The sequence below is a fragment of the Lonchura striata genome, chromosome 14, assembly GCF_050655825.1.
Source record: "Lonchura striata isolate lonStrDom1 chromosome 14, ASM5065582v1, whole genome shotgun sequence".
NCBI classification, from domain to species: domain Eukaryota; kingdom Metazoa; phylum Chordata; class Aves; order Passeriformes; family Estrildidae; genus Lonchura; species Lonchura striata.
Genome location: NC_140716.1, coordinates 7,254,096 through 7,267,098, shown reverse-complemented (window position 1 = coordinate 7,267,098; position 13,003 = coordinate 7,254,096). Strand labels below are relative to the sequence as shown.

Below are 13,003 nucleotides of genomic sequence, written 5' to 3'. Positions count from 1 at the left end.
GTTCCCTCAGACAGGAGCCGTGCCCGGCGTTCCCTCAGCTGGAATCTATGTCCGGCGTTCCCTCAGCTGGAGCCCGTGCCCGGGGTTCCCTTCAGCTGGAATCTATGTCCGGCGTTCCCTCAGCTGGAATCCGTGCCCGGCGTTCGCTCAGCCAGGAGTCGTGCCCGGGGCTCCCTCAGCTGGAACCCGTGCCCTGCGATCCCTCAGCCCGAGCCGTGCCCGGTGTTCCCTCAGCCCGAGCCGTGCCCGGTGTTCCCTCAGCCCGAGCCGTGCCCTGCGATCCCTCAGCCCGAGGCCGTGCCCGGTGTTCCCTCAGCCCGAGCCGTGCCCGGTGTTCCCTCAGACAGGAGCCGTGCCCGGTGTTCCCTCAGCCCGAGCCGTGCCCGGGGCTCCCTCAGCCCGAGCCGTGCCCGGGGCTCCCTCAGCCCGAGCCGTGCCCGGGGCTCCCTCAGCCCGAGCCGTGCCCGGGGCTCCCTCAGCCCGAGCCGTGCCCGGTGTTCCCTCAGCCCGAGCCGTGCCCGGGGCTCCCTCAGCCCGAGCCGTGCCCGGGGCTCCCTCAGCTGGAACCCGTGCCCTGCGATCCCTCAGCCCGAGCCGTGCCCTGCGATCCCTCAGCCCGAGCCGTGCCCGGTCAGGACCGCGATTCCTGCCGGGGTCCCGCACAGCCGCGCCCGGCAGCCGCTCCGATTGCCGCGGGCAGAAAGGTCCGGCCGCGGGGCCCGGGGGTTCCGCGGGGCCCCGGCCACCGCACCCCTGCTCGAAGCGCAAAACCACGAGCGGTTCATTCCCCTCTGCTTCGTTCGGAGCTGCCCGGCAGCTGCAAAAAGTAGAAGCGCTTTATTTTTAGAGGTAGAATCCGAGATTTGAAGGATGAATCAAGTTTGAGTAAATTGAAGGAATTGGCATGCAACGTCACTTAGTTCAGGTAATCCTTTTGCCGTAAATAGATAAGTCTATTGTGATTATTTTTCCATTTTCTGTCTGGCACATTTAAGATAGTGGAATTTAACTAATAAAATAATCTTTTCTATTACTTTTCAATTCCTGTTATAATAAAATTCAATGTGAGTTAAGCTAGAAGTAAAAATGGCTACATGGTGAAATGTATCATTTTCTTCTCCACAGGAGTGTGAAGTTTAGGAATCTGAATAAACTGAGGTTACATAATTGCTTAAATAAACACCTGGGTAAGGTATAAAAGATAAAATTGAATATCTTATTCCACCAAGTCATTTAGAAGAATGTAATAGTAAACTCTCTTAAAGTTGTGCCAAGTTAAATCTAAAAAACCACAGATTTTCTTGAGTTTGTAATTTTTTTCCTTCTGGTATTATTTCAGTTCCTATCATCACTCTTAGTTTATATTTATTTTCATTGCCAGTAGCATCTTCTATGTAGTCTTCTTCAGCCTCAGCAGCTAATGCATTCCTTGAGAATCCAACCCAGTGCAGTAGGAGCACTGTGTAAAATAGAAATGCTCTAAGACTGCAGGAATTTAATATTTAATGTGTGCACTCAAAAAAGTGAACTGTGTAAGCCAGAGGGGGATGGCCACTGTTTCCCCCTGGGCTGCTGGAGTCAGCTCCATCTCGTTCCTTCTTCTTTGTGCTATGGCAGCAATCCCACTGGAGTCAGCTCCATCCCTTCCCTCCTGCCTTGTGCCATGGCTCAGCTTGGAGTTTGGGTATGTGAGTTCATGGGGATGTGTGCAGGCTCCTTTCCCCTGGGTGCAGAGATCGTCACCACCTTGGCTGTCACCTTTCCTGCCTGCACGGGTGTCATTTAACCCAAACCTCTCAAGAGTGAGCAGCTTCTGTGTGGTCTGGACAGGCTGAGCATTTCCACAGACACAGCATTTCCAGACAGTCCAGCTCAGAACAGCTGTAGGAAATGTTTCCAAAGCTGCAGAGAGACTCTGCATTATCATTCTGTGTTGTTTTCAGAGCTGTCACAGCAGAAAGTGACTCCTTCCTCTTGCTAGTAAGGCAGGATGGAGGAAGACCCTGCTGTGCTGAGCTCCCCAGCATTTCCCTGAGCAGGGTCTGAGGAAGGATCAGGCCAAATGTGTCAGGATGAGATATCCATATTCAGTAATTCTTGTTTCCTACCCTACAGCTCTGAGTTAAAATTCAGCAGTGTGTGCAGAATGGCCCTTTTACTGAGGTCTGTCTGTTTGAAGGGTGCAGCACTCTTGTGATAATTTCTGGGAACATTCATTCAGGATTCAATATATCAAACAAAAAGAGCCAAATTCCCCTCCTTGCTTGTGCTTTTCCGCAGGCAGGGGTGAGGTGTTGATCAGGCCAAAGGAAAAGTTAATTTGCTTATACTATTCAGCAAGACAATGAAATTCTTAAAATTGGTAGTATTGATTATCAAATAATTTCTTACCAAGGAAATTTAAAAAAAGCAGTCACTGTAGATTTTTGCATGTGTTGGCTGAAATGTTTAACTGTGTGTTTTTTCAGGGCTTAGCAAGATGGACATCCTGGGCTGTGGCTTGGGGTGCCTGTTTACTGCTGCAATACAAACACTGCTGCAAGGTTTGTATTGTGGAGGTGCACAGAACAGGTCACTGGGTACTCTCTGTAAAGGGGGATTGCTGAGGAAGGTGTTTCCATGTCCAGCTTTCCCCAGGAAGGGAATTAATGTATGTGTAGTGATTGCTAACATATAATTCTGCTCAGTGCAACCTCATCTGTAACTTGACATTGCTTTTGGTGGAAGTATTTGTGAGAATCTACAATGAGCAAGTGATAACAAATTCAATTAAATTATTACATTTCTAATGTGCACATTAACAGGGCATGAAGAAACTTCAATTGTGGTTCCAATTTCATCCCATCTTCTTAATTGTATGTACAGTAACACCACACCTTGACATTTGCAAAGTGGCATCAGATCACCCCGAGTTTGAAATGTGATTCCCAGCCCATGATTATGTAAAATTAAACTGCTGCATAAGTACATTGGGAATTTGCAGGACAACCCCTGCATCAAGGGACAAACAATTAACAACTTTATGAGTGCTTTCCAATTTGTTTTTAAAAATACATAGAAGTAAGAAATAGTACTGTGTAGACATATGTTTTGGTTTGTTGAGCCTATTTCTGGATACTATTTTGAGCACTTCCATCAGCTGTGTAGTAGCAGACTTCACAAAAAGGTGTACTATAAATCACTCTGGGTGTTAGAGCTGACAGCTTTAAATAAATACAGCTGACAGCTCAAATAGCTGTTCCATTGGCAGTATGTGGTCTAAATGTGTTAACAAATGCAGAGACTCAGCAGTTTCAGATTAGTTTAGCAAATAAATTACAAAATAATGCTGTGATCCAGCAAAAAGCACAATGCCTGTGTATCCCTGGTCTGCACGCTTTGTTAACACTGCAACAGGCCCGTGGAGCTGTGTGGGAAAACCCAACAGTGCAGCTGGAGCTGGGCTCCTGCTGAGACAGCCTTCACATCCCCCAGACTTCTTCTTAGTGTGATGTCAGGGAATGTGAGCAGCCCCGGGGGTGTCGTGGTGAGTAATGGTTTAATAATGGAGGCATTTGCTGTGCAGGACCAGAGATTTCATAAAGGAAGGCTGTAACTTCACACTTGCTTGGGTTATGATTAAGAAAACAAAGTTACTGAGTAATAATTATTGAAAAACTGCTTTCGTGCATAACTTGAGGTATTGAAATGTTTTTGTTTGTTTAATGTTACTAGCTTGAATCTGAAGAAAAGCTGGGAAGAGAAGATGAAGAAGGGGCTAGGCAGTTAAAATAACTTCAACTCTGAAGATGGATTGTATTAATAAGTTAATTATTTCCATTCTGAGCACTGAAAAAAAAAAAGAATGATGTCACAGTTTGACACATTTAAGGCATGGTATTTTTCTGCTTAGAGGTTTAATAAAGCTACTGGGGTTTTTTATATCTTAATTCTAACTGTTCACAGACAGGATACACTGGCACAGGGTGTTAGGGGGTACTTAATGTGAACATGAAATAGCACTCTTGAGATCTAGATTTTAGGGGAATCATAAGTATTCTGGTGTTTCCTAAAAATGTATTTTTATAGTAGTTGAGTCTAGTGAATAATTGTATGCAATGTACAACTGGCAATTCTGAAAACCAGTTGCAACTTCTATTGCAATCTGTAAGCATGATTGTCAGTGATGGCTGATTTCTGACTGCTGCCTTTCATGTCAAATTGTGGTGAATGCAGTAGATTGATTGTTATTTCCATCCTATTCATTAAATATATACTTATAGTGAGCACCCATATCCATATGTTAAATAGGAGTTAAAAGCAATCAGTTTTTCTTTCCTTGTCAGTTAATAAAACCCTGTCCAGGAGCTTTCTCAATTAAAGGGGCCTGCCTGAAGCAGTGGGAATTCTATATCCCATGTCTCTAGGAGCTTTACCAGTGGTGTTTTGTTTTAAGCTAGGGAGCAGACAAGTATCTTTGTCAGTGAATAAATTCCGTTTGAGTTACCACTATTACATGCTTTATAAAAGCATTCAAAATGTGATTTAATGTTTCAAGGATCCCAGGGAAGAGATGTTTTAATTTTAAATGTTTCTTCCTACAAGTCAACAAGTTTTCCCTTACTTGAATCTGCTGGGGTAGGTGCTGTACTACTGGGTTTTTAAGGTACATTTTCCTGCTGGAAAGAATGGAAAGATTCTTTAACTGGAATACTTTGGATGTTTGAGATATCTCAGAATATCTTGAGTAAGGCAAGTGCATTTTTCTGTTTGGTGACCTGCTCCAGCATCCTGTTGCATCTAGGTGGAGAATAACAGAATTTGTACTTTGCCTCTGGGTTTCTTTTTCGAGGTCCACAGTGCAAAGGCTGAGACACTGAAAGAAGCTAGAATTCAGAGTGCAACAGCACCTGGAAAATTCTTTATTTTACAGGCATTTGCCTGCCTGATGTAACATGATTAGTCAAGGTCAGGACACTTAATTGTCAGTGAAATGGAGAGCAGTTTGTTTGTTACTTACATGTGAACTACTCCAAGACCCTTCTGTCATCAGAGTGGTTTCATTGCCAAGGACACATTTATTTCTTGTGACTGTCCTGTGACATCCATCTTATGTTCTGAGAATGGCAATGGTCAGTTCATGGGTCAGACCCTCGGCTTGTGTAAATCTGAATAGCTCTGTTTAAATCACTGATATTCCAGAGATTTATATTCTAGAGCATATTTCATAATGTTAAGAAGTAGTATCAAAATCCAGTGTTCATTTTTTTTCAGTTTATATTAGTTTTGTACAATAAAAGGAAAATTGTGATGACCATATTAAATATACTGAATCTACCAGCTTACAAACAACTTGTATGTCAAATTAATCTTTAAAACTTCTTGAAATGTTACAAAATTCAATTGTCAGCTCTTAATAATTGTGGATCAATATGCACATTTTTTTAAAAGGCAATGTATATTTCTTGTCTAGCTTGCCATTTCTTGGCTCCCAAAAGAGTAGGTAGCTGCAGAGCCCACAGAGGAAGAATCAGGGAGGAATCATTATGGAATTTGTTTTGGGTTAAGGTGTCTGGGCTGCTCAGAGGATGGCACTGCATGAACTTTTCTTTGCAATGAGTATAGGAGAATTTTAATTTATTGAATTGCTTTTGCTTTGGTGATGAGAATGTTTTAATCAACAGAAATTTTTCAAGCACTGTTTTGTTAGGTTTGCAACACACAGGCTGGGAGAGAGAAAAGGCCCAGTTTATGGAAGCATTAACTGGATGGGCTCTGTGACTCTGGTGCTCTGAAAGATACCTGGTCCTTTTCACAAATCCATTCAGACTCATTAGACTCTTGCCCAGGAAGAGCTGGGCTATCTCATAAACAGTTCCATTCTGGGTTTGGTGTTTTTGTGCACAGTTGCCAGTATTCATAGAGACTTTTGATAAGGAAGTAATGCAGTTAATTTTGAATGTAGTAATTTGCAGCAAAGGAAGAAATGCATTGAAACTGCAGTGACTGAACTGTTCACTTCACTCAAAGGCTTCTGTTGTGTTGTGATGCCTCTGCAAGCTGCATGTGTGTGACCTGCAACTCACTAATGTTTAGAAAGCAAGTGAAGGTATAAATACTCCATTAGAGCAGCTGAATATATCCTTTTCTAATGAGTAAATGAAATGTTTCCTCATAAAAAGGCATTTTTTCAGCATTCCCAGAGATAGATGCATTTGTAAGGGACATTTTTAATGCATCAATCCAGCCCACCAGGGAGAGTTGGAGCTTTCTTGACATGCATTTGTACAAATTCTTCCTCTGCACTTCCAGTCTTCCCTATTAAGAAAACAAGAAAATATCACCAAAAAGATATCTTGCTTCCCCTCTGCTTCTTTAAAACCTTGTGGTTATCTGAAACCTCAAGTCCTGATAGGCTTTCCTTTGAATTCTCTCTGCAGGAAAGCATGTGGGTTTTGCTTTCCTCATCTATTAATTGGCTGATGTAAATGAGTGGTTTAAAACTGCAACAACCTCATGCAGAAGCCACTTCTTAAACAAAAAATATATGACTGCTTTTCACTTGGAAGTCAGTGAGAGATTTTACCAACTGTATCTGAGCTCCTGGTATTCTGAGTGTTCTGAGAACTTAAGCTTAATCCAGAAGGGCTATTGTAAACAGAATTCCCACTAATTTCAAAATATGTTCCATATATGAAGATATGATATGTCTAAGATCTTGAAGGGATTAACACTTTTGGTTTAAGAATTCTCATGTTTCAATATAGGAGTCAAAAAACCAGACACAGGCTACAGTATATGATTAAATTTTATTGGATATTTTTAAGGGAAGTGCCTGCTAAAGTAGAGGTTAAAACATGGTAAATAGTCCACACAATGAAAAAATCAGTAATCAGTGTTTCATTATGTTGCTAAGGCAGTGAAAAAATAACAGACACTGTCAAGATAAATAAGGGACTCCTGATTTTCAAGGTTTGTGATTGTCTCCTGCAGATTCATCCCAATTCTATCAGGTTTGGTCCTTTTGAACCTCTAAGCCTGCACCATTTCCTGGAATTCTGTGAAAGATAAGAGAATATTTACATGAAAGAAATATTAATATGAAAGGATTAGGAATAAAAGATTAGTGGATTACCAAGAGATTTAGAATAGGAATGAACAGAAAAAGCTTATCTAACTAATGATGATGACCAGGGAAGAAACGTGTGGATGAGAGGCATCGCCTAAACATCCTCTTCTAAACAACACGTGGAAAGGCAGTGTGTTTTGCTGACTTACAGAGAATAATTAAATATCCAGGGTAGTTTTGGCCTTCTCTCTGCATAATATTGATCTTAGGCAAAAATAATGGCATGGCTTATATGGAATTTAAGAAAGAAGTAGTAAAGAGCTCAAGTGAAAAAAAATGGAAAGTGAGTCTGTGTTATATTAATTGTTGTAATGCTTCAGACATAGAGAAGTGTTGATTTAGAGCACAATCTAAAGCTAAAAACACTGTGCAGTTCATGTGGCAGGATCCTGGGGTTGAGTTATGCAAGAAGATATTTTATTTTAAATATATTCTCAATGTTTGGCTTCCATGAATTAGAGTATCTGATTAGTCCCATCCCTGAGTGACTGTATTAATATGCAGATTGCTTCATAAATCATGTGTGTTTATTCTGGCATAGTTCCTAAAGAACTGGATTTAATTCCTTCCAAAGAAAGAAACAGAAGAGTTCTGTCCTGCTAGTGCAGTGAGCTGGGGAATCTGCATGCTGGCACATTCCCTGCGTGCTATTCCCTAAGCCCCTTTCATGCTCGTCTGAGCATCTCTCTGCTCTCATGGGGCAAGTTGCCATTAGCTGCAGGCCTTTTGTGTGTGTGTGCTTTGTCTCCAAAACAGGGCACAGAAATATGGAATTAGGAGATCAGGAGGTTTCTGCATCACACAGCCATTAAATCACACCAGTGTTTCCACACGGTGAGTGCAGTGTGCTGCTTCCTTAAACAGCTGCTCCTTCCTGTCTGGATCTCAACCTGCCACTGAAGATAAAGAACAGCCATTCCTGCACAGATCCTGCTGTGGGATCTTGTACTGGCGTTGTGACACTTGATCATTCTGTTATCCTTATCATGCAAAGCAGATATGGAGCCACATGCTGCATATTGAGAATGATTTCAGTGCCCAGTAGAATTTCTGTGGGGCAGTAGCTGCTGGAAATGAGCTGATGTATGAGCTGTTTGTACTCCTGGTTCTTTTGTCCTTGATTTTACCTTTGTGTGTTCCAAGTGATGCCAGTGCTGCCTTATATTAGGGTAAGTGGGAGGAGAAATAAGGGGAAGTTCCTTTCAGAACAACTTGAAATATGGGAGTGAGTGGCAACAGGAAAGTTCCTTAAGTTTTTTTACTTGCTCAGGCAAAAGGAGTTGCAGAGATGAGCCTGAAAGATCAGGGACCATTTCCACCCTTGAACGGATTGCTATTCAAGGGTTTCAGTAAAATTGCTGGTGGTACATTAATGTACCATCAACATAAAAGAGAAACCCACACCACTCCAAATATCCAGAAGTTCCTCATTCTGTACTTAAATTAGTCAATACCTTCAGCCCCGATTTTACCATCCCCATCATGATCTGCAGCTGCCAAGAAGGTCTTGGTTTCTGAGGTGGTTAACACTCTGGCTCCACACTCAAACCTCTGAAGGAAATACCTTGGGAGGAAACAACTTGGATTTAGATTTTCACACAACTTGGATTTTAGATTTTCAGCAACCATAGTATTTTTATAGTTGTTGCACAATCAAACAGATAACTATCTCTAATTTACCACAATAGTCAAGTCCTTAAAACACTGCTTTGTTTGGCAAGCTAAATCTTATTTTTATGTATTTCTGCTTTATAAGTGCAACCCTGATTGAATTGATTCTGTCCACTATGAAAATCAAGCCCCAGGGTGCTCTTTTGTCCTATACTGAGCATAAGAGGCAAGTATTACTAATTTGCTTTTGTCTTTAAGAATTATCTATTTAAATATATCTTTCACAATCTACTGAAGGTTTTATCAACATTTAGCATAAATTGTGTTCACATTTACTGAAAGTTCTGGAATGGAAAAAGTGCTTATTCTTTCGATATCCTCCAAGAAGTTAACAAAATCCTTACTTGAGCTCATCTTCTTCAATAAAGCCACTTTGATCATTGTCGAGAATCCGGAAGATCTCCTTGAGCTGGCTGCTACTCTTTTTAGACATCCCACTGATCTGAAAGAATTTTTTGGGACTAAAGGAATCTGGAGCTGAAAATAAATTAATAAAGAAATTAACCCCAGACCACTGCATTCAGTGTTCCTAAATGGTCTGAGGATGATACTTTGTTGCAATTTAATTGTTCTAAACATGATCAGTAGGTGAAGCCTGTCAAAGAACGAATGATTTGCAATACTGCTCCATACCCTACTAAACATCCAACAAAATCATGTGGGGATATGCTCCAAATTGACAATATAAACCAGTTATGAACAAACATACTGTGACAGCTGAGTAAAGAGATTACAGAAATCTGTTTAAAGTATGCACTTGTATTGCTTTGGGACTGAGTTAAACTTGCCCTGGGTTACACAGAATAAGAGATTTTGAGATTTTTAATTGTTTTCTCACCTTGGCAGTCCCGCAGAGCAGCAGCAATATCAGAAGGGCTTAGAATGTCTGTAAGGCTCATTTTAAACCTGTGCAAAATAAAATATTGCAAGCAATTTTAAAATGAAAATATTGCAAACAGTTTTGAAATGCAAATGGATCTTACAAGTTGAGTTTTTCTGTGTTTTGAAGATTACTTTAAGTTCAACAAGAGTAGATGAATCTCATTGATCAAAGTGACATCTCTAGAATTCCTTAACAAATTACAAGATTTAGTACATTACTTCCTTAAAAATAGCAGTTCAGAAATAATGGTTGCTAATGAGATGAATTACATTAACCATGTTGTGAGTTTATGATCAATATTTTATCATTTACCTGCAACCTATATAAATACAGCACATATTTAAACTCTGTGTAACCATCCATCTAATAAATAGTCTTACTGGAATGCATGGAATCTGGCAATGCAAGTAACAATATATGAAGTTGGAAAACAAAAGGTAAGAAAGTTTACTTCTATTATCTCCCCCAACAGCTCTGAAGAATAAAAAGAAAACTGATACTTATCTATGTAAAGCCCATCCATATGTAATTCCAGCAATTAAAATAAAAACCTTAGAACAATGGTCATTGTACTTACTACTGGTGCAGCTCTGCACAGTAATTTTATTTAATTGATATTAAGTCAGATGCTCACCTTTAGAGTTTTCTCAGCTAGGTAAAGGAAAAATAGCTGAGGAGATACCAGGCAAAATAGTAATGTTGGTTCTGGCTTGCCACTCTGTCTTATAAAGGATTCAAAAGGTGACAATAACCACTACTTAGGTTACACTTCCATGGATCAAATGTTTGAATTGAGACTTGGCTCAAATTTCTTCCTTAACTAATTAAACTTTTCTTTCTATTTATATCCTAAGATAATATGGACAAAAAGAACAGTTTTTTAAAAATAATTCCACTAATGCTTAATTAAGTGCAACTCTGCCATCAAAGCAGCCTTTCAGCTCCAAGTATGTTAACAGGTAACCTCTGTACCTGAGAGTCACTCTTTGGAAGATGACTCCAGCAGTCAAATCCTTGTGAAAAGAAATGAAATTGTTTGTTCCCTGGGTCTGTTGATCCTTTGGAATGTCTGAAGGAGGTTGGAGATGACAGATCAGAGGTGCCAATGTGTCATTCTGACAAAGATAACTTGTCACTAGGGTAGAGGAAAACATTTTCTAATTTAGATGATCTTTCTGCAGTAAGCTTCATTTTGTATTTCCTGACCATTTTCTGAATTACAGAAACAGAAACTAATGTTTTCAGTGACAGAAAACTATGGGCTAAGTAAAACTGAATAAACTGATTTTGTTGTCAGTATTCCTTGGAAGATTATAAATAATCAGTTGGCCTACTTAATAATCCATTTTGAATATTTTGAATTACATGAAATCAGTAATAGGCTTACTAATTGCAGCAAGTTCTATAGGTGTAAGAATCAGGCTTTTTTAGTGTGGAAATAGTTGTATATACATTTTATAACAAACTCACACAATCTATTTAATTAATAAAATTTTAATTGTAGGTATAAATAAATGAGTTTATTGTATATTTCAGGAGTATTTCTTTTGCAACAAAAAACCTTAAGAAAATTTGTAACAGCAGATGGGAGGCTTTCCTTCTCAGACAAAAATCTGTTTCTATCTTTAAGGGAGCTTATATGGGCAAAATTCTAGGATGGAGACCAATAAAACTCATGTATTTTGGTTAGTATTTATTGTGTAGTAGTCAATTGTGGTATCTAAACTGATGTCTTAATCCATGAACACTGTTTTATTTTTAAACAAATGGAAATAGCATGGGATGCCAAAGAGGTAATATTTTTATAGTAGCAACGGTTACAAATTATACTGTGAAGCAGAATAATAAATATATCTAAGCCTTGATGTAAGTTAATGGACTACAGTGGGTTTACTCCTGCTTGGTTTAATGACAGTGAGAAAAGTGTAAATCATAGCAAATGTTCCCAGCACTGTTCGAATTTGGATAGAGAAATGCAAGGTATAAGTAACACAAAAAGCAGACATAATTTAATGATACTTTTAACTTTCTTGCTACCTATTTTGTATATGAAGGAACATAGCATAAGTCACAAATATTCAGACTTACCTTTGGTCCCAAATACCAACTGCCCAGGAACAAACAGGCCCTTGTTCGATTGCTTCCAGCAGGAACCTGGTTATAGTGACCTGGAAGAACACTTTACTGGTAAACCTACGAACCCTGGGCTGTTGTAAATTAGTGTTTTGTGATTAAAACAAATTAAACAGTGCTGATTTGTACAAGCTAAAGGTCTATCACAGATCTTTTGGTGTTCTTTCCATTTATCTTCTTCATTCAGTGCTATATATTCATGTTGCTTTCTGCGTGAGATTTCCATGGTATTATGATCTGTCAGGCAATAACTGTGGGGATGAAGTTCATTCTGTGCTTTCTCCAGAATCATCCTGAAATAACTTTCATTCTCTTAGGTACCTTTTCACACTCTGTTGTTATTTCTCCTTTATGATCATCTCAAATTAATATGAGTTTTAAGCAGAAGAGTTCTTTTTTTACTGCCAAGATGTTTCTAGAGAAAAAGGTTTTTTCAGCCCTCTGTGACAGTGCCATAGATGTTCCTTTACAGGAAACTTATTTTGTTTCTGCTGGCTCCCACACAGTACTCATGGAATTGCTCTCTGTCTAAGTGTTTGACTTGCCATACACCACTAATTATTGACAATTAATGAGAATGAGGGAATTGAAATGGAGGAAAATGACAAGGTGAGCAAATAACTCAAGCTCAAAATATATCTGCAACTAATTTGGGCATTCTTTAAAAATATAAGCACCAGATGTTGAAAGAAAGACATCTGGTTTACCTCATGCACTCTGGCATAGCACAGAGTGCTGAGCTGGTTTTATGTGTATTCAACAGTTGTAGAATAGCCAGAATTAGTATTATATTCTAATATGATCTCAAATAAAAGTGAGATAATCGCTTTGATTGCTTTTGAAGAGATTTTTTAATGTTTGAAATTCAATGCTAACACAAAAGTGATGCTAATCCTGGCTGAAAGATGGTCTACAAAAGCCTAAAAGAGCTGAATTTCAGAATCAAGTTGATGTCACTGTACATTGATACAGGTGGGAATCTAGGGTTACTGGGTTTTATTTATTTATTAATGACACTTCATCTGAAGTACAGGTTTCCCTCCACTACAATTAGAATGCAATAATCAGTGGTTAGTATATTAAGGGATATTTTAATGAGATAATCTATTTTACATCTAAATTATATGCCTGTTTTCCTTCTTTCTTGGTAATGTGTTAACTTAGGTGGGTGTAATTACTTTATGCATTTAAAAACTAGAGAACTATGA

General features: G+C 39.4%; 2 protein-coding genes across 2 annotated transcripts in view; one reads left to right on the top strand and one right to left on the bottom strand.

Moving 5' to 3' along the window:
• Nucleotides 1-3,289: 3,289 nt before the first annotated feature.
• Nucleotides 3,290-13,003, top strand: part of LMTK2 (lemur tyrosine kinase 2) — a 109,385-nt gene continuing 99,671 nt past the window's right edge. The window contains exon 1 of the transcript XR_014958406.1: nucleotides 3,290-3,526. The gene's annotated coding sequence lies outside the window, so the exon portion shown is untranslated. The remainder of the gene's footprint in view (nucleotides 3,527-13,003) is intronic.
• LOC110475472 (parvalbumin, thymic CPV3) lies at nucleotides 6,686-12,507 on the bottom strand. The gene is made up of 5 exons (XM_021539658.4): nucleotides 10,297-12,507; nucleotides 9,618-9,685; nucleotides 9,124-9,256; nucleotides 8,563-8,672; nucleotides 6,686-7,037 (listed from the first exon to the last, which is right to left on the bottom strand). The coding sequence occupies exons 2-5, from the start codon at nucleotides 9,676-9,678 to the stop codon at nucleotides 7,012-7,014; spliced, it is 330 nt and encodes a 109-aa protein (XP_021395333.1). The 5' UTR covers nucleotides 9,679-9,685; nucleotides 10,297-12,507; the 3' UTR covers nucleotides 6,686-7,011.